A 22852-nucleotide genomic window follows, 5' to 3' on the forward strand; every position below is an offset into this window, starting at 1 on the left:
CTCTCCGTGCGCTCAGAGTTAACGAATAATCCAGGTTGCGCTTATTCCATTCTTATAGATTCCGTGCATGATTGATCAACAATCAAGCACATCTTCGTCTTCGGCCCCAGCTCCATTGTCGAGGATCCATCCGTTAGGTCCAGGCGAAGTGTGAGGGCCTCTTGTTTTCTCTGCAGTCCTTCGAGACAATGCCTATCATTAGCACCTGGGCAAGTATATCGACGATGTCAATATCGATACGGCCTTTCGTTCCATTGAGCTCCGCCTGCAGAATATTTTCATACTGGGCAACGAATTGCAGCCACAATCCCTCATCCAGGTAAGGAAGCCAATTTTGTCCCACTGCTCAAGCCTGAAAACCTCCCTCACTGCTCCTGTACCAGTCAGGGGGGCGTGGACTAGTGCCCGTTGCTGCCGTTACACCATCCTCGGTCGCTTTCTCAAGCTACTGGAGCGGCGATCTAGAGCCGCTCTTCTCATGTGCCGGGGATCAGCCAGTAACAAAGAGTCTAGCATTATCGCGAGGGATAACATATTTGGAAGACCTAAACTACTTCAACTAGGATTGAACTTCGTATACAAGAGAAGTATAACGAACAAGAGCGCAAATCTGCCAGGTTAAGCTGAGACCAGTTCTTCACCGTCAAGTTCCTTCCTTACCGACTTGCTGCAATGATCGATGATTAACAAACGACCAGCGTATACCAACCTAGAAAGCCGGGTTCGCATTGCTAAGAAGCTGCACAAAGTACGCCTATCATCCAGTTAGCCACCGAACCTCTCCCGTTCAATGGAAAGAAAGACTACAAATACACACCTGGAACCAAGTCCCCGCCTCAGGCGCCGGCTGCAGCGCATCACTATACCCGCAATGCGCATCATACCGAGTAGCAGAGCTGTCGGAGGTACCGTCACTCTCGCCACCAGGCTTCACCCAGACAAAGGCATCCACAAGTGCATCTCCGGTATTGGTCGTCGGACGAACTCCGAATCCGGTTCCTTTTACGTTGCACCAGTCGCCCCAGGCTTGTTGGCCTGTTGGCTGTTTGCCGCTGCGGCCTGTTCCTCGTTAGTACGGAACTCAGTCCGATGAAAGGATGTGAGTTGGCTGGGGAGGTAAGGCGCCAGGCTAGGCTACGCACCCGTGTCTGTGATGAAATGTGCGTCCCATCCTGCTGCCTCCAAGAGAGGCGCAAGCGCATTGATGTATGCCTTCTCATCGCAGACGGTATTGCCCTGCGTGTATGAGGGGCAAGTTCCAATCGTCCACGCATTGTAGTTTGCGACGTTTGTGGCTAGGCCGCGTAGGGAGGCTGGGGAGCCGGCGTCCTTATACACGTCCGCGAAGAGATTGGCGGCGGGTTGGAGGTTGGCTGTCCAGCCTAGCCATCCGGCGTGTCCTGTGGTTTCTTAGTATCTGGGCTGTGACGAAGGAATTTGCGGGGCAAGCTTACCAGCGTCGAGATACATGGCCACGTTAGGCAGGTTCAGCTCCGTAACTGCGTAGTTTGTACATTCGAGGTATGCACTCTGGGCATTGGCGCATTTTGCAACGTTCAGGTTTGTCACCAGGTTGGCCAAGCTATCAGGTTCTTCGGACTGTCAGTACCCTACCGTGAACCCCAGATCGGAAGGGAATGGGTCTCACTCACCAATGACAAGGAGAACCTGGACATCAGAGTACTTGACAAGAATCTCGCGAATGGAATCGATATAGTCCTTGTAATGTTCAACACCGCCGTCCGCGATAGAATACTCCCCGTTACTGGCAAGTGCCGCACAGTCACGATCCGGAAGGTCGTACACGACGAACTGTCCCGCAATAGGGGGGTTAGCGCCGGCGGCATTCTGAGCCTGGATGTCCGCGAGGTACTCGTCCATTGTTGGGACTTTTGCGGCCGTGTCACTGTTTCGCGTGTTATTTCGCTTCTTAGCGGGGATAAGAAATTGAGATACGTACAGCCATACGAAGGACGGCACCTCGGCAGCTGCAGTGGCCGCCGCTTTAAGGGAGGTCTGAGTACCAGTCAACGATGGTATCGCTATGCTGTGCACTTCGGAAGAGTAGTAAGGATTGACATAGAGCTGGTACCCGCTAAACGGATTTCCGGATGCGGTGGCAGTCACGGCGGCCGACGTAGTTGTACGTGTCGATGTGCTGGTAGTCGAAGTCACACTCGTCGCGGTCGTTGTCCTCGACGTCGTCGTTGTCGTCAGCGTAGTCGAGGTCGCGCGGCCGGGGACGCACTGCGCGTAGTCTGTGTCTGGTGTTAGTCTCGCACAATGAAAATATAGGCAACGAAAGGGAGGCGTACATTGATTTATAGTTGAGCATGTTGCTCCATCGACGCAGTTTGTCGCTCCCCTCCAGTCAGTGCCGCCGCCTGATAACCATTAGTAAACCAAAAACATCGATAGAAAGGGGGCCGTACATTGTCCCCAGAGAGTCTGCTGGGCTTGAATTGCTGGTAGGAGCAGCGATAGCGTAAGAGATGAAGTGAGGGTACGCATGATGAAGGCCGGCTAGCCCAGGAAGTCTTATCCACAGCGTTGCTTCTGCTGTTCGCCGAGGTGTCAACGTTGCGGACAATCCAGGGACTTTATATCCTGTAAACCCCGTCGCGCTGCCGGAATATAGACACATGTGAGCTACCCCGCGGCCCGATCTAGCTCCCAGTACACAGTGGTTTGCACAGGAGTGTTGCATCTGGTGCCAGTATTGCCTGAAACCGTGTGAGAGAGTTTTCTGCAAGACGGCCGTGATAGTTGCCGCTCCGTTCTCTGTTCAGACAAGGCCTTGATCAAAACAGACTCGCTGGCGATGCTTGGCCAGCATATGAGTGGCTACATAAATTGCGAGCACCTCCATGTGATATTTTTCCGGGGCATTGAGATCCCAAAGCCCTAAACGGGAACGGAGGCAAAGCCATGGCTTCGGATTCCTGAAGAAGCTTGATCAATTTCCCCGCTCATGACGGAGGATATTGAGTGCGGAGTGGGGTGTTCAATGCTGCTGCATGGAAGAAGCAATAACTGCCGACTGGACGTCGTTGGTTCTAGATCGGTCCTCCGGCCCGGGCTAGACGGCGGTCGAACCAACGCCGGTAATCTGCACGGCAGATGATGGCTTTTGGCTGAATTCGATGGGATCTGCTCATTTTGCCGTGCTTGGAGCTGATACGATCCAAAGGACAGGTGTCCGAGGTTGCTGAGGGGGTCAGCTTGCGATTTTTCAAGCCCAAATGCATTCACTGCCTACTTGTCTCATGTTAATATTGGGGGGTAACGAACAAGGTGGTCTAAATGAAGCTGATTCCACCCAGAGTATACAATCTTTCGCTGTTCCCTGCAAATACTTGGTAGATCGACACTGATCGACAGTCGATCTTTTCGAGCTCATGGCCTTCAAGGGTTCGATCTGGGGTTTGTTTCACTTCATGCCTCTTAATCCCATCAATCCCTTCCAACCACGAAGTTAGGCCTTGTTTGGAATTTTTGTAAACCTCCATATTCACACCGAAGGATACCACTGTAGGCAGGATATAGCCACAATAATTTGTTCACTGACGCGCAGCAGCACTGCGATGAGAAGGTCGAGACGAAAGGGAAGACGAACCTTAGGACCCTTTGCATTCCTAAAAGGAAGTCCAGGACAATTTGTACATCAAACAGCTTTGCCTTCGACGAGCATTTATCTTAGTCTGCTGAAGCTGCCATTGGTTCTATATTGGTTTTCCGTAGTCTTACCTGGTCGGAGTACCCTATATATTAGCCAACAATGCTCTAACTGGGTTTTCCAACTTTGAATAGCCTGATGTCTGCAATATCTCTTTGTAAAACACCTCCGCGGGGCCTAATTCGTAGGTTACTGGGGGGATATCAGATTATACATAATCACTATTATATCCAACACTTTCATCTGAAGACCGGTGAAATATCAAGAACAACAAATACCTTATTATGCAGGGGCATCATTCCGTTAAATTTGGTCACTACATATCTACATTTTGGGACAGTATTGGCCTTCCTTTAATAACAAGATCTTGAATACCCTTCTATGTCTGGACTAAATCGAGGCTTGAGGTGAATTGGAAAGGAATCCATCGGCTGTTTTAGTTTGAAACATGGGAGGACCGCTGCGGTAAGAAAAACAGGGAGAGCTTGGGCTCAGCCTCCCCAGCACGCGAACAGGACCATCCTGGAAAGCGGGTGAAAGCAAACGCCGGTACTGCGTTGGCCGGTCCCGCTCGAACGGCAGGGGATCTGGCTCCGACAGTGCCAAGCGCGACCACCCGCAGTGAGAGCGAGCGACGTAACCGCAAAAAACTCACGCCTCACATAGGCAGAGCACTCAATGAGTTGGCTCGCGACGACGAGAGTTCCAGCGAGTCTATAATAAGTCTCGTTCCGGTCGTACTAGTACCACACAGCTGGAATGAATGAACGTTATATTGATTCTGAGCTTTCTCATTCAGTCTGGAAGAGATTCCGCATATGAAAGTTCTGTTATTTACTTGTTCAAAACCCCAACTTGCAACATGTATAATCTCTCCACGATAACAAGAATCTGGATAAAGCAAGGCGAAAAAGTGGACAGATCAGAGTTCACCTTTGTAGACGCACTTCATGTATGAGTGGCTGGCCCATGTCTGTCCGCAATTCTCCGTGAACTGATGGTCGTCCCTCACACACTCGTATCCGGTTGCGGAAGAATCATCCATGGCGGTCATTAGAAAGCCCTCTATCCCTCCCTTTCCGCACTGACTTGCCGGCCAAAAAATGGCCTCCCCCATAGGAGTATCCACTTTGATCTCATCTTCAGGGCTAATATCGCAGAATTCTGCGAAAGCTGAGTCCACAGAATCATCATTGCATGATTCATAGTCCCCTTCATCCCCCCATTTCATGGTGTATAGGTCACTGCATTGCAATGTACCAACGCAGCTGTGGCTGAAAATTAGGTACCCGACCTTGTCCTCATCGGCGAGATCATCACGCGCAATCAATCCAGGCTGGGATCCTCTTCGGCTCAGGGTGGCTTTCGAGGTGTTGGGGGAGTCGGGATATGGAATAGCAGCCACAACGGAAGCTGTCAAGGCCGCAGCAAGACTCAGAAGGACGGAACGCATAGTGGAATAGATCGAGGTGAAATAACAGTAGTATTGCAATCGGGAGGCCTGGCAGGCTCTTCTTTTATTATTTGGTCAGGTTGGTGACAGAAAAGAATAGAGGAGAAGTTGCGTGTTAGTTAATTCACTGATGATGGTCTTGTTGAGAAGGGATCTTGCTGGCCTTTATGTAGGTGTCAAATCTGGATGGTCTCAGCTTATTTCGCGGGGCTGGGTAGGATAGGGGCAATACAGAGTGCAAATGTAGGTGGCGGAGAAACTTTTAGACCCCACGATCGCAGCAAAGCACCATATCCAGTAGTGATACTGCAAATCGCACATCAGGACGATGAAAGGGCTGTCTGGACATGACCTGTTTAGGACAGTAAGATGCAGGCTGTGCAAGCAATCCCTGAATGGGGGCGGAAAAAAAAATCCATCACGACGTTGCCGCCAAAAGGGCATCCAAAGGCCTGACATCAAGGTGAGGGGATCATCCTCACTTTTGTTGATCGCTATCATTGAACTGGATAAAATATGATATGGGATTGGCTGGGGAACCAAGCCTGGTCATCACCAAGGGTCGCCACGCAAAGCCACTCCGAACTATCGTCTTGGCATGCTTCGTCCGCGAACCGAGATCCTCTTTGCGAAGTCCAGGCACAGCCTTCGAAAGGATCCTTCTGCTCTCATTGTCGCCACCCACCATGCACAGCCTGCGCACAGTTCCTGCGATCATCACCTCGCGGAGATATTCCAGATGGGAGAATGTAAGGCCGACGGAAGAAGATCGATACTGCACAATAGCTGTTGGTCTGCTATTGCTTGTCGTCTGGTCAAAACTGGAGGACATTATGGAGTTAGGCCTGGGCTACGCAATTGCTGGGGCGACTTGTCAAGGACGCCAGAGGGTGGGATTCCGACGGACCGATCATCATTTTGCTCATGAAGTAAGAGACAGTCATTTATCAATTATTTGTAAAGTATCACGGTATCCCATTCTTGGGGGTACATAAAGAGGCGGTCTTGGATAGCCGTGCCGTTTGTGGAGAGCTGCTTGAAGAAAAGGATTGCGGAACAGATGTTCGATGGGTCCGGTTCGGAGAGAAGCTGTAGGTAGGCATAATTACCGGTAGCACCGGGAGTATTTTCCGGTTGCAACTCTTGCTGCTCTTGATCCGCATCAGTGTCTAGATACGATAGAGGGTCCTTGGTGCTTCTTTTGTATAGGTGCCCCCCGGCTTTTGCCTGGTCTGGCGGGCGAATGGCATGTTGTATGTTTCGGACAGATTGTTGCTGTAACGCATAGCCCGACAAGAACAGTAAAGAGCTTCTGAAGACTGCAGCATGGACACAACTGTATGGAATTGCGCGCTCCATATAACCTCTTCTAGTCAATCATGGCGCAAGTTTATCCTGATAACATGGAGTGTATGATAATGGGTTCATTGATCGACCCCCCGCGCCCCATATGCCTGCTTCTGGTCTGGTCGCTGACGATTGCAAGTTGCCTTGGGAAAGAATCCATGATCAACATTGGCTGCCACTTCTCCTGATCACCATGTACCCCGACTTGCCAATATCAAGTGGTAACCTGTTAACACCCCGCATGCCCTAACCCGTCAATGACTGGTTACCCCGCCGTCCTCAACGGCGAACTTGAACGATGAATGAAAATTTTGTTTCAGATGGCAGCTCGGAATTCCCGAGTCCCTCGTGGTATCTTGATGCGACACGACTGAATAACGCTTCTCACCCTGACATCAAATCGTACCCGCTCCCCATCCTCCACTGGGAAGTGGGGATTCAAGACGCGAGAGCGAAAGGATCTCCGAGAATGCATTGCCGCCGGAGCATCCAGCCGTGGATGAACCCGACACCGATATACCTGGGCCATCACGGGAAGAACTTAGGCTTCTGGATCCTATTCGGGGCCCGCTTGCGTAATGGGGCAAGAGGCCTGATAAAGCGATGGCTACTAACGATGGTTACAGATGACGGTTCCCCAGCAGCACTGTATACAGACGACGCTAAGCCACAGACCAACAACATTACACCCAGTTGTCACGTAACCAAATCCCTAATACCACGTCATATGCCGCGCAGTCCGAAAATATACCGACGAGTCAAATTCACCCCAGAATTCCGAATCCTGAGTACTCAACTCACTACCAAGCCGACGTCGTCCAGGCAGTGCGGGCTTCAAGGGCCCCTCTACCAGCTCCTGCTCGCTCATCGGGAGAAGATTCGCACTTGTCGACGAGCCGGGGCTACCGAGCAGCGAGCGCATGGACTGGCTGACGAGTTTGGATATCCTGGATTGCTGTATCCGGTCGAATACCACGGGGAAGGTGCACACGCAGGCGACGATGATTCCGACGTTTATCTCAACGAACCTACGTCCGGTGTGTCAGTTCAGCGGTTGGTGAAGAGGGGAGGAGAAGAGGAAGTAAGGGATATACGAGTAGATAGTGAGTTCCGCTGAAACCCAAGAGGCATCCAGGCTGTGCATGCTCATTGTTGGGGTGATGAGGCGCGCCAGGCTGGCGGCGGCGGCGCTATCCAGAGACCTGTTGTCAGATGCATGGTAACGAAAGCCAATGGAGCCATCGCCTACCCAAAGCCAGTTACAAAAGTAACAAAGAGCCCGATTTTCCGATTTCGCGACGTCTGTAATTTGATCACGCTCGGTAGGGGGAGGATAACCACATAAAAGTCGGTGAATACATTGACGGCGGCCATCTAAACAACGAGAGGTGCGTGTACGAACACGCAGAAGTGGGAAGCCTTGGAACCAATACCAATAGTGATGCACTTAAGGGGTTGGCGGTGGGCACCGAGATGAAGGTCGTATAGAGCAACACATTCAGCATGATGCCAGGCCAGATGAAGATTTGTTCCCTCTGAAACACGAAGAGCCGTCTGTAAAGCAGTAGGATGGACAGTTTTGCGAAGCAGACTGCCCACAAGTCTGTTATATTCGGACTTAGAAGCTGAAAGCATAAGTTAGACACCGTTGGGATCACTAAGATGAGGGCTTCGCTTACGCGCAGGTTGGTTGGATTTATAAACAGACTCAACGGATTATCCCACATGTGGCGTGCCAGGCCTAGACACAGGGCTTCATCCCCAGTCAGTCGCACGAAGAGGGGGAGAGCAAGGGTTCTAGTGAGTAGCAATCGGGGGTACCATTGATGACCATGCCCATATTAGCGATTGAGCCGCACTGTGAAGGTTAGTGGCCGTTCAGTCAGACACAAGTGTACTACTCACAGCTGCAAGGATGCAGGTTGCTATGGAAAAGTCAGATCTGGTGTCTCGAGGCAGCGAATGTTGTAGGGCATCCTATCTTCCACCCCCCATATCTTCACAATCCGTGTCCGCACATAAACTCGTGTAACTACTGCCAGCAGCATGAGAGTCGTGAATACCGCTTCCACAGTTATTATTGCGTGCTCTCTTGATGGAGGGTTAACGAAATTGGGCTCTATGCCCGGTGGTGGCGGTGCAGCCGGCAATTGGTCCACATTGGGAGGTAAATCGGTCATCAATTCGGGGACTGGGACACACCCGACGATGAGAGACTGTAAAACATCCACAAACACGGAGAGTTTCCAAAGTTATAGCAGTGGGATAGGGAGGTCTCAAGAACCAGGCTGGTGTGCAACAAATATGATCGCCATGGCCAAGTCCATGCTCAAGAAAGTATTCCGGCACCGGCCCGAATTGTCAACCCCCACGGTGACACAGGCCCCAAATTCTATTCCCTTTGTCCTTATGTTGTGTCCAGATGCGCGCGGCCCAAGGCAGCTTAGTGCTCAAAGAAATCATTCCTCGAAGCCAGGACTCGGGATATCCCTCTAGTCCCGAGGTCTTGCAGATAACCGAGCTTGCTCTTGATATGTGAAATCCGCACGGTATCTAGTATTATTTTGTCCACACTTGAGCTCACAGCCTGAGAAAGCTCGAAAAGAAGAGACAGAGCGCAGAGGACAGATGCCCGTTGGAAACAAAGAGGGCGTGTTTAGACTTATGCAGACCTACGCAAGTCACATGAACAGCCTCCCACCTGCCTTCTTCCGCCCGCCCAATTCCCCATCGAGCATCAACGCAGCCATCAACATCCACCACGATGGCATCCCTGCAACGAGACTCAGCCACCCAGCAGGATTTCTATTTCTTTGACGACTCCGCTGATCCTCCAGCATGGTGTGCTGCTTCTTCATCGCCCGCACGTGAATCTCATGCAACCACCCCCACGCCAAGGATCCATCTGATCTCTTGGAACATCGACTTCCAAGCCCCGGCCGAAGCAGAACGTATGACTGCTGCTCTACAGTACCTTGGCGACCTCGTCTCGGAGCACAACCGAACCCACAGCTCACGCACAGTCATCCTCTTCCAAGAAATGGTCAGCAAGGACCTCGAGCTCATCCAACAAACAGCATGGGTGCAGAAAGACTTCTACATCACCGACTTACAACCAAGCCACTGGTACGGCCGCTACGGAACAACCACCTTAATTGACCGGCGTCTCTCTGTGGACCGTGTTTTCCGGGTCCCATATGCTGAATCACGAATGCAGCGCGACGTGCTCTGCGTGGACCTCGACATGCCTGATCCAATGAGAGAAAGGTCTACGGTCCGCGTATGCAACACACATCTTGAAAGTCTTGCGTCTGGAACTCCCAGACGGCCAGTCCAACTTAAGGTTGCCTCGGAATTCATGCATGGAGCCGGTCCCCGTGCACGGATGGATAACAAAGCAGATAACCTCCGCCCGAACGATCAGAATACGATACTAGTTCCGGTTCCGCATGCCGCGATTCTAGCTGGTGACTTGAACGCGTTTGCGCCTGAGGATGCCAGTATACCGCAGGCTTGCCGTCTCAAGGACGCTTTTCTTGTGCTTGGTGGAAAGGAAAAGACCGAGGAGGCTATTACTTGGGGAAAACAGAATCCGGACTGGATGACATTTCCCGCCGATCGTTTGGATAAGGTGTTGTTTTGTGGGGGAGTTGAAGTGCTGAGCTACCGGAAGATAGGGGAGGGGTTGAAGGCCAGAGTGTCCCTATACAATTCCGATGACAGCGACGGGGATCCGGACGAATATGAGGATGTCTGGGTGACGGATCATTTCGGCATGGTCGCGGAGTTTAGGATCTTCTCTGGGAGTGATCACTAGATGGACCATCCGTCAACACCGTCTCGCGTCCAAAATCCAAGAAGTAATTGCTTGAGGTTTCAGTGTCTTTAGAACAGGGATAGGATTGCGAGGTACTTCACAGTCAAAGAAGAGCATCCCAACCAAAATAACGTACTGTCATGAAATCAAATTGCCATGGCTCCTTTGACTAGATTTTCGAGGCTGTTTCAGCTTCCAACATACCATTCTGCGCCCGGACTAGCGAGGCTTCGAGTCAGATTCAGGGTCTCCGCGTGTTTTTGTTCGTCACGAGTACTCCGAGTAGGACCCCCCCGTAAGATCCGATCTTGTCTCGCACAGACCCTGATGTTCGCGTGGGAGAGAGTGCCTGTCGTCTCCTGTCCCTTAGCAGTTCGTCACCTATCCGTCCAAAGCTTGCGATGGACGTCTGAGTGGGGCCGGAAAGAACATTCTCAAGGCGAGGGAACTCTCTGATATTTACATGGTACTATCTCTTATTTTGCAGGAAGGACTGCAGACAGAGAAAGCGCAACGCCATAAGGTTCTTAAATATGTAGACAACCCCCGCCATGGCCAAGTACCCCAGCCTCCTGGTGTCGGGGGAGGTCTTAACCCGCTCCACGACCCTGCTACACCCGTCACCCCCGCGCAAACCCTGCATCGCTGGCTTTCTATCTCCTCACAGCTGGTGACGAGACGAGGACCCAGTCATACGTCTATCAGCCTTGGCTGACTGGGCTTGGTCCAGGCTATTCGGAGTTATTTCCAAGATCGAATCCTACCGGAGATGGAGGCGATGCACGACGTGAGCCAGGCGGTGTTTTCCCCGGAGATCGAGTCGGATACAACTCCACCTGCGCCTGTGTTTAACGGGACGTATAACGAGATGGAAAGGGTGCCGTTGGAGTCAACGTATCGAGTTTTCCGGGCGTTCATCGCCTTGCCATCATGGCCAACGTTAGGGCTAGATTCCGAGCTGCAGCATTTGATGATTTGCATGGCGTCGGTATAAGATAGAAGGCAGCGATGAACGATTTTGATTCTTTCCCAAGGCGCGGCAAAGTTGGAAGGAGAGAACTGGGTCATTTCCTGGAGGGAATACCGGCTGATCTTCTCTGTTGCCCGGCTTGGCAACTCGTATTTCACGGACCGAGCCCTGCCTGGCGCGCCTCCTCTCGTTCGTCCACGATGTTGACGCGCAACCTCACCTTGTCACAACCCTTTCTCTTTCGAGACAAGATGGGTTGCGCTGTTCTCCCATTCGACATCCAGTACCTCATCCTCGATGAACTCTCCAGCCTGGACGAGTATTTCAGCCCTTCCGACTGGAGGCCTCTGGTTGAGATGTTCTGCGTGTGCCGTGCGTATTGATCGAGATACTCCTCTTGACAATCCCTAATTGAACTAGGCCAGTGGTACTCCTCCCTCCAGCAACTCCTGGCGCAAAACAATCGAGCTTCCAACCTGCTCCATGCTTCCAGGGTAGTCGGGCGAGTCGCGCTCGAAAAGCTCGTAGCCGACTACGCTGCCAGAGAAAAGGCTATAGAACTTGCAGAGGATGACTCAAGTCCTCTAGATTGGATGCCAGTGACGTATGCTGCCAGGGAAGTCCCAAGGTACCCGGACGAAGACCCTTTACTTAAGGACCTCGAGTACAGCGTCCGGGTCGCAGCCTACCGAGGGTACGTCGACTGCGTACGCATCGTGCTGGATTCCGGGTTCGACTATGAATATTATAGCTCGTATATCCTTTACGCAGCCATTGAGGGCGAGCAGATCCCTGTTCTAGAGTTCATCTTCGACGGGAAGTATATCGACATCGCCTGTGAGATGGATGATGGCAGCGCACTCGGCACTGCCGTCCTCCAGGAAAAGGTCCCTCTCGTCGAATTCCTGCTGAAGCGCGGCGCAGACGCCAATATCCGAGTCAACTATTTCGTCACGAATTTTGAGCACTCGCTTAGCCTTGTCTCCTACGCTGCGTTTAAAGATAACCTCGAGCTCCTGAGGGTGCTTCTCTCTCATGGCGCGGACCTCGAGGATCCGGAGTATTACCACCGACCGATTTGGTGGCCTATTCGCTGCGATAACAAGCCTATGGTGCGGGTGTTTATTGAGAAGGGGGTGAATCTGCGCACACCGTCGGAGGGGGATTCGGCTTTGTATTCTGCCGTGCGGTGTGGTCAGCCTGGGATGGTGAAGCTGCTTCTTGACGAAGGCGGCCTGCCGGAAGATGCTGAGGAACTTCAAGAACTTTATGACGAGATCAAGCGGCAAGGAGATAAGGAAGTGGTGTGTATGTTTGGGATGGCATAGTTTTGCGCATGGTGCAAGGCAGTATCTGTGATTGCATTCAAAGCAACATACAGCGCGTGAGACCTGCTTCGTCCCTCTAAGCTTCAATGCTCCTCTATCAACCAACGAGCTTCTCCCCTCCGCTATAGTACTTCACAACGAGACTTCTTCCGAGATTTTGGCGGAGCCAAAGCAACAGCAATAGCCTATAGTGACTCGTCAGCCCATGAAAGCAGCCTATATAGGATCTAGCCTCACCTTCTGGAAAACCTCATCAACATTCTCCCTAGAAAGTGCCGAGCACTCAATATATTCGTACCCCAACTCTTTTGCCTCCTTCATACCCTCATCCCGCTCCACTGGCCCCATCTTCAACCCCTTCAACTGCTTGACTACACGCGGATCATCCCGAAGATCCGTCTTCAACCCGACAACAAGACACGGCACACGCGGTGCATGGTGGCAAACCTCAGGAACCCACTTCTCCCTAAGGCTCTCCAGGGAATGCGGCATGTCAACCCCGAAGCAGAGAAGCAACACGTCCGCCTCGTTGTACGGCAGGCGCATGGACCTATAGTAATCCATTGACGAGCCGGTATCCCAGAGTTGGAGGCTGAATTCCTGGCCAGCTGCTCTGGAGGGACAAAATGGGAGTCATTACCCAAGGGAGAACGGGAAGAGAAGATGGGAAAGAGGGGCAATGGTTAACTTACTGTACTTTTGCCTCGTATGGTTCGAAAAACTCAGGGACGTACTCGAGTGTGAATTTTTTCGTTGCGTAGGAGACGAGTAGCGAGGTCTTGCCCGTCGAACAGTCACCGATAAGGCGGCATCTTGTGAGCACCATCAGCACTTTCGTTCACTGCGCGATTCTTCAGGGGTAAAGTGGGTTTTGGGAGTTGGATTCCAGCAAGACGACTTACTTGATTGTCCTTTTCTTGTCGGCCATTATGAACGGGGAGTTGGAGCACCCTTTTCAGAGACTGAGACGTGGTGCTGATGTCTGTTGGCCGTGCTGATATGAGGGGCTCGTGGCAGGTGACGTGATTGGCATGGAGGCCGTGATACGAGAATGGTGAGACAATGCCACGATAAAAATATACTAACGGACGCAGTATTGGATAACTCGTATATCAAATGTCAGCTGGAGCTCTCCAGCTGATGGTTTTCATCCTGCAGGGTTTCACTTCGATAGTCCAGTATCAGAATCCACAGAAGAGCATTATATCAACCACTTGAACAACTTCACCACCCATTCCGAAACGGATCAATGCAACGCGTAAACACAAATCCCTTGCACCTCCTCAACTTCCCCCGTCCCTCAATAATCTCGTGAAACTCATTAAACCGCTCCTCCCCCGAAAGCCCAATCTCCAACTTCCTCCAGCTCCGACTCTCAGCCAGCTTCTCCCACGGCCCAACCCACATCGTCTCCTGCTCGGAAGTCCACTCGGGACTCATTGTATCCGCCAAAGGACGATGTCCTAGGCGGTGTATGAGCACGGTAAGATCGCGAACGTTTGGGAACTGATGCTCCAGGATGTCGAAGAACCCGTGGTAGAAGTCTCGGAGTATCGGTTCCAGGGTTGGCGCGTAGTTCGGCACTCGGTAGACGTCTATCTCGATGTACATCGAGGTGATCCACTGCAGGTGCACGGGGGGCATAACCCGGCTCAGACGGAAGAGCTGGTCGATGCCGTGGGTCAGCACAAATGTTGTCGTGCCGTACAATATCGGTACGGTTTCTTGATACCTGGAGTTGGATATTAGTTGCTCTTCGAATACATAGGAGAATTATTTCGCGAACTCACGCAATCTTGCAACTCCGCAACCAACTGAGAGCGCCAATCTTATACTCGAACCCCTGCTTCACCCACGCCCCGGACGCAAGTTCAAACATCGCCTGCTCGGCCTCAGCAACCTCCGGACAAACATACTCTTTCCCGGGACAATTCCCAGGATCATCGCAAACCCGATGCCACCACGCCCACCGCTGCCGACCCTGGTAAAACCCAAAGTCGATATGGACTCGGTTCCCGCCAAACGCATAGAAGTAGATCTCATCCCGCAGTTCACGAGGTAGTTTCCCGAAGAAGGAGCTCTGATGCTGGAGATATACCCCTGGCTCTTCGGTATCCTCAGCGATTTGGGAGAAGACAGCGCGGTAATCCGCCGGCAGAGCGGGCAGGTGTTCGGGGTCCCCCCAGTCGCCGTTGACGGCGCACGTTGAGCTGGAAATTCCGGGGGAGTCCAACTGCGCGCGCTTCCAGTAAGAGTCTGCGTTTACGTGCTTCTGCTGGATACTTGTCGGGCGCTGTGAGTTGGCATCCTGTGGCTGTTGTGGTTGTTCAGGGTGGGATTGGTTGTGTTGCGGACCTCGACGGATGAGACGGGAGAGGAGATTGGATTTTACCATTTTCCGCTCTGTTTGTTCTCGATAGTTTTGTCGCTCCGGAGTTGCTGATGTCGAGTTCGAGATGGAATTCTGAGTTGTCTGTGCAAGGGGCCGAACCGGGCAACGCAACGCCCCGCGTTTCAGAGCCGCATGGGTCGTCATCATTCGTCTTCAAGAATGCCGGGTTCTTTTACAGAGCACTCATCTTGGACTGTCATTTGCATGTCATTCTCTAGAGCAGTCTCAAATAGGTATATCGAAGCAAAGTGCTACGCTACAGCTTCACCCCCGAACAACACGTCGATGCCTCAGGATGCAACGTTGACTGATTGAACGCCTGTGTCGACGGCGGGACGTCCAGCGCTGGATTCTTCGTGAAGAATCCGTCCGGCCGCAGCATCACGCTGACCTTTTCTACGGGCATAACGGGGAAGTCTTCGATGCGTGGGTTGTGCGTTAGGCCGAATGCTATCAGGGTTAGCACCTCTCACCAATATAAATAGAACAGTCCGTAGCGGGAGAAGGATTGGAACGTACTATGCCACAAAACAACGTCCTCATTCTCGACATTCTCCTTCCGAGCCACCCACTTCTCAACTCCCTCGCTCGCTTTACTCTGGTTGGTGAACTCCCCACCAGCGAACAGCTCCTCGTCCCGGTATTTAGTCACCCATATCGGCTTCGTCGCGAAGACAGCACGCCTATGGCCAAAGGATCGCGGCGAGGCCAGCAACATCTGACTTGGCGATGCCATGAGCTTGTACGCGACGGGCTTGTAGGTAATCGGGTTAACGCGGCTGTCATTCCGGATTTTAAACACCCGGTGCCGCTCAACACTTGTATCCGCCGTGCCACTGGTTTTGAGGACCGTTTCCTCAGTCGTGTATCCAACCAGGTGCGGGTTATTTTCATCCTCAGGCAGAGGCACGCTATCCTGGTAGAACACCGTGTTCCTGTGCCCGTCAATCGCCGGATCGATGCGAAACGAGAACAGGTGCTGGTGGAAGGGCGCCATAACGCCCGGTCCGACGTTCGTGCCCCAGGGTGCGGTGGTTCCGAATTTCTCGTTGTCAAAGGGGACCGTAGAGAGGATCCCTGTGGCACGCACCTCGAGCTCGACGTTCGCAGCTTGGTCGAAGATGAAGGCAAAGATATATTCGTAGTTCGAAACGGTGCAGATCATCTGGACCACCAGCTGACGGTTTCGGACGGCCGTTGCGGCGCCGGAGCGGTAGTTTGTATGCTTGTGCTGCAGGCCGTTGTCTTGCTCGTGCAGGCAGATTACGTTCTGCAGCAGAACGGGGTTTCCCTTGCTATCGCACCTGTAGCCGTCGAAGTACTTTATGTGGCCGAGGCAGTCGCATCCGAGGGAGAGCTGGTTGGCTGTGATGCCGAAGCCGACGTCGCCTACGTCGAAGGCTTGTTTGCGGTGGAACGGGGCGCGGGGGTCTATACTGTTAGCTTGTGGCCGGCTGCAAAAAAAAATGGAGGCAGAGGCATACCTCCGTATGGAACTGTCATCTCAGAAACCGATAGCCTGTAAAAGACATTTCGTCCATCGTACGTCAGGTTATGGATGACAAGGCCTTCTCTGCTGTTAAAGCCGACGCGAAACCGCCACTTTTGCCAGGCAACCTCATTCCCTTGCACAGTGAATGACGGCCCTTGGGGTTGCTGCACGATATAGGGCTTCAGGTCCGTCCGCAGCGACTGGGTGAGCAAGTCGTGTGCGTACTGGATAGTCTCCACGGGCTTCCACGGCTGGGTAGTGGTTATTCCTGGGGTGGTATCAGAACTGGTAGGCAGGAAATCCATTCGCACAAGCTCATGGGTCAATCCGTTGAACACTGGCGAGAATTTGCAAGGAACAGAATAGTGGTTGTTCTGTGGGTGGTCGGTGCCGACGATATACATGTAGCACTGGAACAAGCGTCGGCTCTCCTTGGGGTCATCTGTTCCATAGATCCAGGGGTCATTGCAGACTGTTACACCTGGGGGGAGCTGTAGCTTGGCGATTTCAGCCTGAACCGCAGGATGATCGAGACACAGCTTTTCGATTGCCATGAGTTCGTCCGTGTCCACGGGTCCCTGCGGAGTCAGCCTCGTTTACCAGACAGTCATAAGCATGAACATACCTGAATCTCCTTTGGGAGCTCCTTCGCATACACGACCGATTTCTTGTCCGCATTCAGCAACGCCTTAAAGAACGCCCCGGTATCCAAGCGATGAAATAAAACGTGCAACAAGCGCGTCGGCTTGGCAGGCAACGGCTTCCCCAACCGCTCGGCTTCGATATACGGAACGACCTCTGCCTTTATTGGCTCGCGCATGTCGATCTTCTTGTACCGCAGAGATACCCCAGGGAAGGCAGCCTGCAAGATCTTAGTGGCCAGGGTGATCTCCCCTGGTGTGATGGGGTCGAATGGGTGGAGAGCGGCCATTGCGAGTGAACTGTGTGTTTCTTCGAGACAAAACACAGTTTCAGTCTTTGACTTGTGTGGACACGAAGGGGTCTATATATCTCCGCGCTGCCCCCCACCCTCCGGTCGGCCCTTACGTGATACGGTGATATACTCCAACCTTGTTGGAGGCGATTGGAGATCAAAGCCTCCCATTGGCTGGCACCATCTCGGGGTATCTCTTGCCCATTCAGGTTAGTTTTTGTTACCTTATCTCGGTCACGTGAGACTTTCTTTCGCTTCACCGCGCATTGGCTCGATGATTTTCTTTCGGCCATGCTTGAATCTTGGGCTCTATCACGTTTACTATTGGTCGGTTCTTGCTTGTCTTTTCAGTTTCTTCAATTATCGGATGGTCGGTTAGACGAAGGCGCCTATCTGGTCTGACTACCGCCCTTGGTCGGTACCGGGTCTTCATTACCAAGCGTTACTCGTAAGACAGCAACCTAGGACTGCGCCTGTCATGCGCCAACGTGATCATAGTTCCTAAGGATTTTCTAATCCTACCAAACTATGTGCCGCAGTCGCCCGTGGCGATCGACCCATTCCACGGAATGGCACTTGTGTCTTCAGGGCCTCCCAGTCTCCAAATGGGCCGTATGGAGCTGTCCACTTCTTCCAACTGAGAGTCCTGACCTATGCGACGCTGCGATGGCCGCGATTCGTCACGTTCACAGATTCTGAATTTACCGATAGCCCCGCTGTGGTGAGTCAGTGCTATGTCCTCGGCGAAATATTTGAGGTTACGCTGCCCGTGAATCCAGAGAAGCGCCGAACCAAAAGAATGCCGTTAATGCTACCATCTCTCTTAGGCAATTGGTTTACCTGTGTAGCGGGGAGTCAGATTTCATATTTCTCGGAGAAGGGCTCTATAGTTTGAACTTTGGTGAACAACTACGTCTTGGCAAAACAGCCCAAAGACATCAGTGTCCTGAAAGAAAATAGTAATAATCAACGAATAGCTACCTGTTGGTTTTTACCCCCAACGCGTTGGGCAAAGGCTGGGGGTGTGTCTCTTAGCGTATTGCAAGAGTAAACGTCAATTCCCAGTTTAACTAGCAAATATACATCCTTACGCCTTCGCCATTGAGTGAGCTTAATGGCCTAGCGTAATTTTTTTCCTAATCTCGGGCTTGATGGACGGCTGTATTTGTAATTTGCAAATGCTAAGGAAACGAATGCTGTCGTCAAATGCTTCAGGGAAGCGGGTGTCGAATATTGCTTAGTGACACCAAAGCCATCTCGTTCTTTCTCCGAGGCAACAGTACTGTTTCGTAACATTGCTTTTACCTGGGTCGGAATGGCAAGGTTATTCAAGGAAAGCCGCGCGCGTTGAAAGCTCTATGGAGGGTACCTTGCCCTGGCACCGGGCTACAACGTGATATAATATCTACAGGAGTTTTGGCAATCGAGATATAGTCTATATAATGCCATTTTACATATAATACAAGCTTTGGGAGCAACGTTGGTATTTCACGATAGATCCGAGCTTTCTGCTACGCGATATCTGTGGATCATTGCGCTATTCTTCGTCCATACGTAAATAGGATTTGCAACAATTGTGTTGCAAGCTAATCCTAACTCAGCACTTGACTCCGGATGTCGATTCCTGGTTTTATTTTACCGTGCGAGAGTCGACTGGCACGTGCCTCCGATCTCCTCTCGTTCTGTTCGGGATAATTTGCGACCTCCGCCTAACCTAACCCTTACTATTTCAAAGGGTTACCACCATCCACAATCTTTCCAGACTTTAAGGAAAGACCCATTACGTATATACGCCCTCTATACCCCCTCTCCCTTTCATACCTAGCTTGCTGCTCCCTGCAAAGTTACTACTTACGCGCTACGCTCCTCTGGTGTCTTCGATGATACATTAATCAGCCGCGACCTTTCAGCATGCTATTATCTCCTGCACTGTGCGCAACCAAGAACCAACAGCCAGGATATACAGGATGGTTAGGATCACTACTGTTTTGATATCTGGCATCATACCCGCCGCCGTAGGGGTCGGTGGGGTAGGGAGGTGGACATGTTGGGTTGTTTACCCCAGGGTACTGAGGGTCGTTGGAACCAGGCAGCTTCGGATCCTGACCTGGTGGATAGCCAGATGCGTTATGGCCAGGCCATGGCTGCACGTTAGTACTATGATTGACGGCATTATTTGGATCGTTTAGTGGATTAGGATCTGTACCAAGTTCATTTGATGGATCAGCAGGAGGCTGAGTAGACGGATTGTTGGAAGTAGAAGAAGGGTTCTCATTCGGTGGTCCCTGGTTGGTACTGGTGTCATTCGGGTCATTTTGGGTTCCAGTCAGCTTGTAGTCACTACCCGAGCTATGGCTGTGAAGAGAAGTTTTGCTGGGGTTCTTGCTGCTCGTATGGCTACCGGTGTGGTTCCCGATCAGCGTATGACTGCTATGAGGACCGTGGCCGTGTTCGTGACCGTTGGCATGATTATGGCCTGGCCCATGGACCGGACCATGAGAGGGCTCATGACCACCGCCATGTCCAGAGTGATGACCCCAGCCATGACCGAAAGCATGTCACGATGGCTTTGGGGATTTCCCACCGCCGCCGCCAAACGTCTTATGGGGCTTATTTGGTAGGCCAGCATGGGGTCCAGTCATACGAGGGCCGGTTGGCGCACTGAAAGAAGGTGGTGGTGGCCGAATAGCACCAGAGGCATGCGCGTGCAGGTTCGGCGGCGGGGCGGGGTCAGAATGATGGCTTGAGCCACCGAACATCCGGCTAAATAGAGAGGGATTCTTGGCTGGTTTGGCTGGTTCCATTCCGCGGTTCCGGGTCGGGCCATGTGCAGCTGCACGCGTAGCGTGAGGAATGCGTGGTTGGTCCTGTTTTGGAGGGCCGTGAGCTGGGGCCGGTTTAGGTGGGGATGCTTTGCCTGGCCATTGCGGAGGACCTTAGGTGGCTTGTAGGGCTGAATTGGTGGGTGTGCCACTGTTTGCTTTAGCAGCTGCTTTTGTTCTTTCTTTGACGGCTTGGGTTGTGCGGACGGTGGTAGCCTGGCTTGTTGTTGTAGTGCCAGCTGCTTCTGATCTTTCTTTGATATCTTCGGCTGAACGGGCGAGTAGACCTCCTTGCGGATACAGTGTCATCTGTTTCTGCTCCTTCTTCAATATTTTCGGCGTCTTCTTTTCCTTCTTCGGCTTAGCGGGGGCTATCTGCGGCAGATGTTGTGGGTGCGCAATCTGTGCAGGACCGGGTGGTGGAAGGTGCTGGAATGGGCCAAGAGTTAGGGCAGGTGGAGTGTGAAACTGAGATTGTGAGGATTGTATATGCCTAGGACGCTGTGGCCTTGGCGGTTCCCTCAGAGGTGGTCCGTAAAGTTGCTGTGGTGGATGAGTTGAGTGCATGAACCGCGTTGTTAGAGGAGGATGTGGAACAGCCGGATACTGAGCGATCGGCTGGCTCATGGACCGTGTGTGTGAGGCGGGTACAACAGCAGGGCCCATGGATGATCCTTACGACGCCAAAGTGAGGAGGATGGACGTGGTTCTGAGCAGGCTTCCCACCGCGTTGCATCTCTGGCGGCGGAATTCTGGTCTCCAACAACTGCCTCTTTGGATGCGCAACAATACCTTCAGGGAGCCCCTCAGTAGCCGCAAGGGCACAATGCTCTGAGTGTGATCTTGTACAATCTGACCAGGCAGGGAGTGATATGAGGGGTGGTGGCTCAACAGTTGGGACTTGGGTTGCGGTTGCAGGGGAATACCAGAGGGTCGGATAGCGATCTGCTGGAAGAATATGAGGACACACTGGTATGGGATGTCGCTGAAGGCTGACTGACGGAGCGAAGGGGAGCTGGCCGATTCATGGGCTGGGAGTGTGCTGAGGCATGGGCTGGGTGGTTGGAAGCACTGGATAGTGACCTGAGCGATGCAGCTGAGGGAGTACCTGCCGGTGATGCTCTGGTTGAAGGGGGTAGGCCAACAGGGCGCCTCGTAATCTTCATCTTGCTCGGGTCAATCGAATGGGTCAGCAAAATAGGTGTGATTGGCGACACCGAGTGCCTTGACGGCGCTTGTGTAAAGTCTGACCCTGGCCCATTAGAAGTCGACATGGTATCTGAGTTTGTGGACGTGCTGGGTGCGAAGCGCGGGCGTCGGCATGCTAGGGGTGGTCCGGTCTGGGACGGAGGTAGCGGATTCTGGTTTGGCGTAATGGTAGGGCGCGCCACTGTGGGTTGGTCAATCATAGGCGCATGCGGTTGAAAACGAGAAAAGCCAAGAGTGATGTCAGGTCGCAAGAACAAGCTTGACAGCAAGCATGCAGGTGGAATCCTGTGGGGAAAGGGCTTTTTCACACACCAGTGTCGGACGCGGTCCACACGAGGAAGGAGGGATATACGAGACGTGGCCCTGCCATTTCCGAGCAGACACCTTTCAACATCCGACGAGATCTTCAACTTCGAGGGTTGAGTTAATAGCTTTCTAAACAAAGCGACGAGGATTTATCGCCCAGTTCGATGGATAATTCTGCGGTCTCAACATTCTACCACTCCCTCCAAGACGATCATTGCAAACGACACAGTGAAAACTACTATTGCAGCAGCGAAAGGCAATATTCCTGAGGCCACGATACAACTGGAGTCCTCTAAAGACAACCAGAAGCTCCAGCAGGACCTCAAAGACGACACCATCCAGTGCACAGCAGCGAACGAGCACTGCGCCATCTTGAAGGGAGAAGCAAAAGATACCCTGTGTGAAGTACCGATATTGATAAAAGATTCGGGACAAAAACAGGCATGGGAATACAGTTTGCTGCTTGAAGCGGACACACAGAAATAGCCAAGGCGTTCCTAAGGTACTACTTTTCTGGCCCACGCTCTACTGGAACAAAAACGGGGAATGGACTGCTGCGCTTCATCAGGCTGCTGAACAGGTACCTTACTACGGTAAACTGCTGCTTGATCGCGAGTTAAGCTTATTCTTTGGGGGATTTCATGCTACGACAGTATATGTAGAGAGGGTGTGCGAGTTAGCGAGTGGGATACTATGGCCACCTTACATCTCGCCGTATATACCGATATTGTGAGGTCTTTTTGTTCGCCATGGCATAAAAGCAGCGCCTTCTACATCGAAAAATGCCCTCCAGTTTACCGCCACAGGAGGGGAGGGGGCCATGCAGATACTGTTCTTGAGCTGTTGCGGGCTTGATGGGACCGTAATCACGAAACTGGGAATGGAGTGAACCCAACGTCTGTCACAGCATTTTTATGGCTATAAGACGGCTATCAAACTCCTCCTCGAACATGGTGGAAAGGCATTGGACAAAGATCCACATCTTGTAGATGCGACCTACCGGATCGATTGAAAGAGCTGTATTGCGGAGGGACATTCCGGGGCAGTAAAGCAATAACGAGGAGGCCGTATTGAAAGCAATGATCGATTATTGCCCTTGGGCCGTA

At 52.2% G+C, this 22852-nt stretch overlaps 11 protein-coding genes across 11 annotated transcripts; 4 read left to right on the plus strand and 7 right to left on the minus strand.

The window, feature by feature from the left end:
• Window positions 1–315: 315 nt before the first annotated feature.
• cbhC (putative cellobiohydrolase) lies at window positions 316–2707 on the minus strand. Its single transcript, XM_071035401.1, has 7 exons — window positions 2433–2707; window positions 2316–2384; window positions 1961–2258; window positions 1653–1906; window positions 1455–1592; window positions 1143–1400; window positions 316–1059 (listed from the first exon to the last, which is right to left on the minus strand). The coding sequence occupies exons 1-7, from the start codon at window positions 2509–2511 to the stop codon at window positions 788–790; spliced, it is 1368 nt and encodes a 455-aa protein (XP_070886666.1). The 5' UTR covers window positions 2512–2707; the 3' UTR covers window positions 316–787.
• Window positions 2708–4334: 1627 nt separating this feature from the next.
• On the minus strand, window positions 4335–5414 carry BJX67DRAFT_76124 (uncharacterized protein). Its single transcript, XM_071035402.1, has 2 exons — window positions 5362–5414; window positions 4335–5311 (listed from the first exon to the last, which is right to left on the minus strand). Exon 2 carries the CDS (start codon window positions 5127–5129, stop codon window positions 4599–4601), a length of 531 nt encoding a protein of 176 aa, XP_070886667.1. The 5' UTR covers window positions 5130–5311; window positions 5362–5414; the 3' UTR covers window positions 4335–4598.
• On the plus strand, window positions 5391–6211 carry BJX67DRAFT_76140 (uncharacterized protein). The gene has a single exon (XM_071035403.1). The coding sequence runs from the start codon at window positions 5651–5653 to the stop codon at window positions 6122–6124; it is 474 nt and encodes a 157-aa protein (XP_070886668.1). The 5' UTR covers window positions 5391–5650; the 3' UTR covers window positions 6125–6211.
• A 977-nt stretch (window positions 6212–7188) lies between these two features.
• BJX67DRAFT_380635 (uncharacterized protein) lies at window positions 7189–8316 on the minus strand (the record flags this gene model as incomplete). Its single annotated transcript, XM_071032822.1, has 6 exons — window positions 7189–7504; window positions 7571–7666; window positions 7726–7850; window positions 7910–8101; window positions 8156–8229; window positions 8298–8316. The coding sequence occupies 6 exons, from the start codon at window positions 8314–8316 to the stop codon at window positions 7189–7191; spliced, it is 822 nt and encodes a 273-aa protein (XP_070886669.1).
• An 897-nt stretch (window positions 8317–9213) lies between these two features.
• On the plus strand, window positions 9214–10700 carry BJX67DRAFT_352104 (endonuclease/exonuclease/phosphatase family protein). Its single transcript, XM_071028974.1, has one exon. It carries the CDS (start codon window positions 9241–9243, stop codon window positions 10291–10293), a length of 1053 nt encoding a protein of 350 aa, XP_070886670.1. The 5' UTR covers window positions 9214–9240; the 3' UTR covers window positions 10294–10700.
• Window positions 10701–11514: 814 nt separating this feature from the next.
• BJX67DRAFT_380637 (ankyrin repeat domain-containing protein) lies at window positions 11515–12651 on the plus strand (the record flags this gene model as incomplete). Its single annotated transcript, XM_071032823.1, has 3 exons — window positions 11515–11635; window positions 11684–12571; window positions 12635–12651. 3 exons carry the CDS (start codon window positions 11515–11517, stop codon window positions 12649–12651), a joined length of 1026 nt encoding a protein of 341 aa, XP_070886671.1.
• Window position 12652: 1 nt separating this feature from the next.
• On the minus strand, window positions 12653–13518 carry BJX67DRAFT_76195 (cell division control protein 42). Its single transcript, XM_071035404.1, has 3 exons — window positions 13284–13518; window positions 12829–13204; window positions 12653–12776 (listed from the first exon to the last, which is right to left on the minus strand). Exons 1-3 carry the CDS (start codon window positions 13415–13417, stop codon window positions 12714–12716), a joined length of 573 nt encoding a protein of 190 aa, XP_070886672.1. The 5' UTR covers window positions 13418–13518; the 3' UTR covers window positions 12653–12713.
• A 297-nt stretch (window positions 13519–13815) lies between these two features.
• BJX67DRAFT_380639 (uncharacterized protein) lies at window positions 13816–14986 on the minus strand (the record flags this gene model as incomplete). Its single annotated transcript, XM_071032824.1, has 2 exons — window positions 13816–14323; window positions 14382–14986. The coding sequence occupies 2 exons, from the start codon at window positions 14984–14986 to the stop codon at window positions 13816–13818; spliced, it is 1113 nt and encodes a 370-aa protein (XP_070886673.1).
• A 188-nt stretch (window positions 14987–15174) lies between these two features.
• BJX67DRAFT_352111 (copper amine oxidase) lies at window positions 15175–17493 on the minus strand. Its single transcript, XM_071028975.1, has 4 exons — window positions 17101–17493; window positions 16468–17053; window positions 15503–16414; window positions 15175–15433 (listed from the first exon to the last, which is right to left on the minus strand). Exons 1-4 carry the CDS (start codon window positions 17404–17406, stop codon window positions 15240–15242), a joined length of 1998 nt encoding a protein of 665 aa, XP_070886674.1. The 5' UTR covers window positions 17407–17493; the 3' UTR covers window positions 15175–15239.
• Window positions 17494–19151: 1658 nt separating this feature from the next.
• Window positions 19152–19787, plus strand: BJX67DRAFT_352114 (uncharacterized protein). Its single transcript, XM_071028976.1, has one exon. It carries the CDS (start codon window positions 19377–19379, stop codon window positions 19596–19598), a length of 222 nt encoding a protein of 73 aa, XP_070886675.1. The 5' UTR covers window positions 19152–19376; the 3' UTR covers window positions 19599–19787.
• Window positions 19788–20345: 558 nt separating this feature from the next.
• Window positions 20346–20897, minus strand: BJX67DRAFT_380641 (uncharacterized protein; the record flags this gene model as incomplete). Its single annotated transcript, XM_071032825.1, has 1 exon — window positions 20346–20897. One exon carries the CDS (start codon window positions 20895–20897, stop codon window positions 20346–20348), a length of 552 nt encoding a protein of 183 aa, XP_070886676.1.
• Window positions 20898–22852: the final 1955 nt, after the last annotated feature.

This window comes from Aspergillus lucknowensis, assembly GCF_044049455.1.
Source record: "Aspergillus lucknowensis strain CBS 449.75 chromosome Unknown BJX67scaffold_17, whole genome shotgun sequence".
Lineage (NCBI taxonomy): Eukaryota > Fungi > Ascomycota > Eurotiomycetes > Eurotiales > Aspergillaceae > Aspergillus > Aspergillus lucknowensis.

What these genes read in the sequence shown, in the direction of transcription:
- BJX67DRAFT_76124 (XM_071035402.1), bottom strand. Translation starts at nt 5,129, where the DNA reads ATGCGTTCCGTCCTTCTGAGTCTTGCTGCGGCCTTGACAGCTTCCGTT.
- BJX67DRAFT_352111 (XM_071028975.1), bottom strand. Translation starts at nt 17,406, where the DNA reads ATGGCCGCTCTCCACCCATTCGACCCCATCACACCAGGGGAGATCACC. An exon ending in AGCTCCCAAAGGAGATTCAG is followed by an intron (nt 17,054 to 17,100) that starts GTATGTTCATGC and finishes CTGACTCCGCAG; the next exon opens with GGACCCGTGGACACGGACGA. An exon ending in GATGACAGTTCCATACGGAG is followed by an intron (nt 16,415 to 16,467) that starts GTATGCCTCTGC and finishes CTAACAGTATAG; the next exon opens with ACCCCCGCGCCCCGTTCCAC.
- BJX67DRAFT_352104 (XM_071028974.1), top strand. Translation starts at nt 9,241, where the DNA reads ATGGCATCCCTGCAACGAGACTCAGCCACCCAGCAGGATTTCTATTTC.
- BJX67DRAFT_352114 (XM_071028976.1), top strand. Translation starts at nt 19,377, where the DNA reads ATGGTTAGGATCACTACTGTTTTGATATCTGGCATCATACCCGCCGCC.
- BJX67DRAFT_76140 (XM_071035403.1), top strand. Translation starts at nt 5,651, where the DNA reads ATGGGATTGGCTGGGGAACCAAGCCTGGTCATCACCAAGGGTCGCCAC.
- BJX67DRAFT_76195 (XM_071035404.1), bottom strand. Translation starts at nt 13,417, where the DNA reads ATGGTGCTCACAAGATGCCGCCTTATCGGTGACTGTTCGACGGGCAAG. An exon ending in CCATACGAGGCAAAAGTACA is followed by an intron (nt 13,205 to 13,283) that starts GTAAGTTAACCA and finishes TTGTCCCTCCAG; the next exon opens with AGCAGCTGGCCAGGAATTCA. An exon ending in TTGATGAGGTTTTCCAGAAG is followed by an intron (nt 12,777 to 12,828) that starts GTGAGGCTAGAT and finishes GAGTCACTATAG; the next exon opens with GCTATTGCTGTTGCTTTGGC.
- cbhC (XM_071035401.1), bottom strand. Translation starts at nt 2,511, where the DNA reads ATGCGTACCCTCACTTCATCTCTTACGCTATCGCTGCTCCTACCAGCA. An exon ending in CCAGGTTCTCCTTGTCATTG is followed by an intron (nt 1,593 to 1,652) that starts GTGAGTGAGACC and finishes GACAGTCCGAAG; the next exon opens with AACCTGATAGCTTGGCCAAC. An exon ending in ACATTTCATCACAGACACGG is followed by an intron (nt 1,060 to 1,142) that starts GTGCGTAGCCTA and finishes AACGAGGAACAG; the next exon opens with GCCGCAGCGGCAAACAGCCA.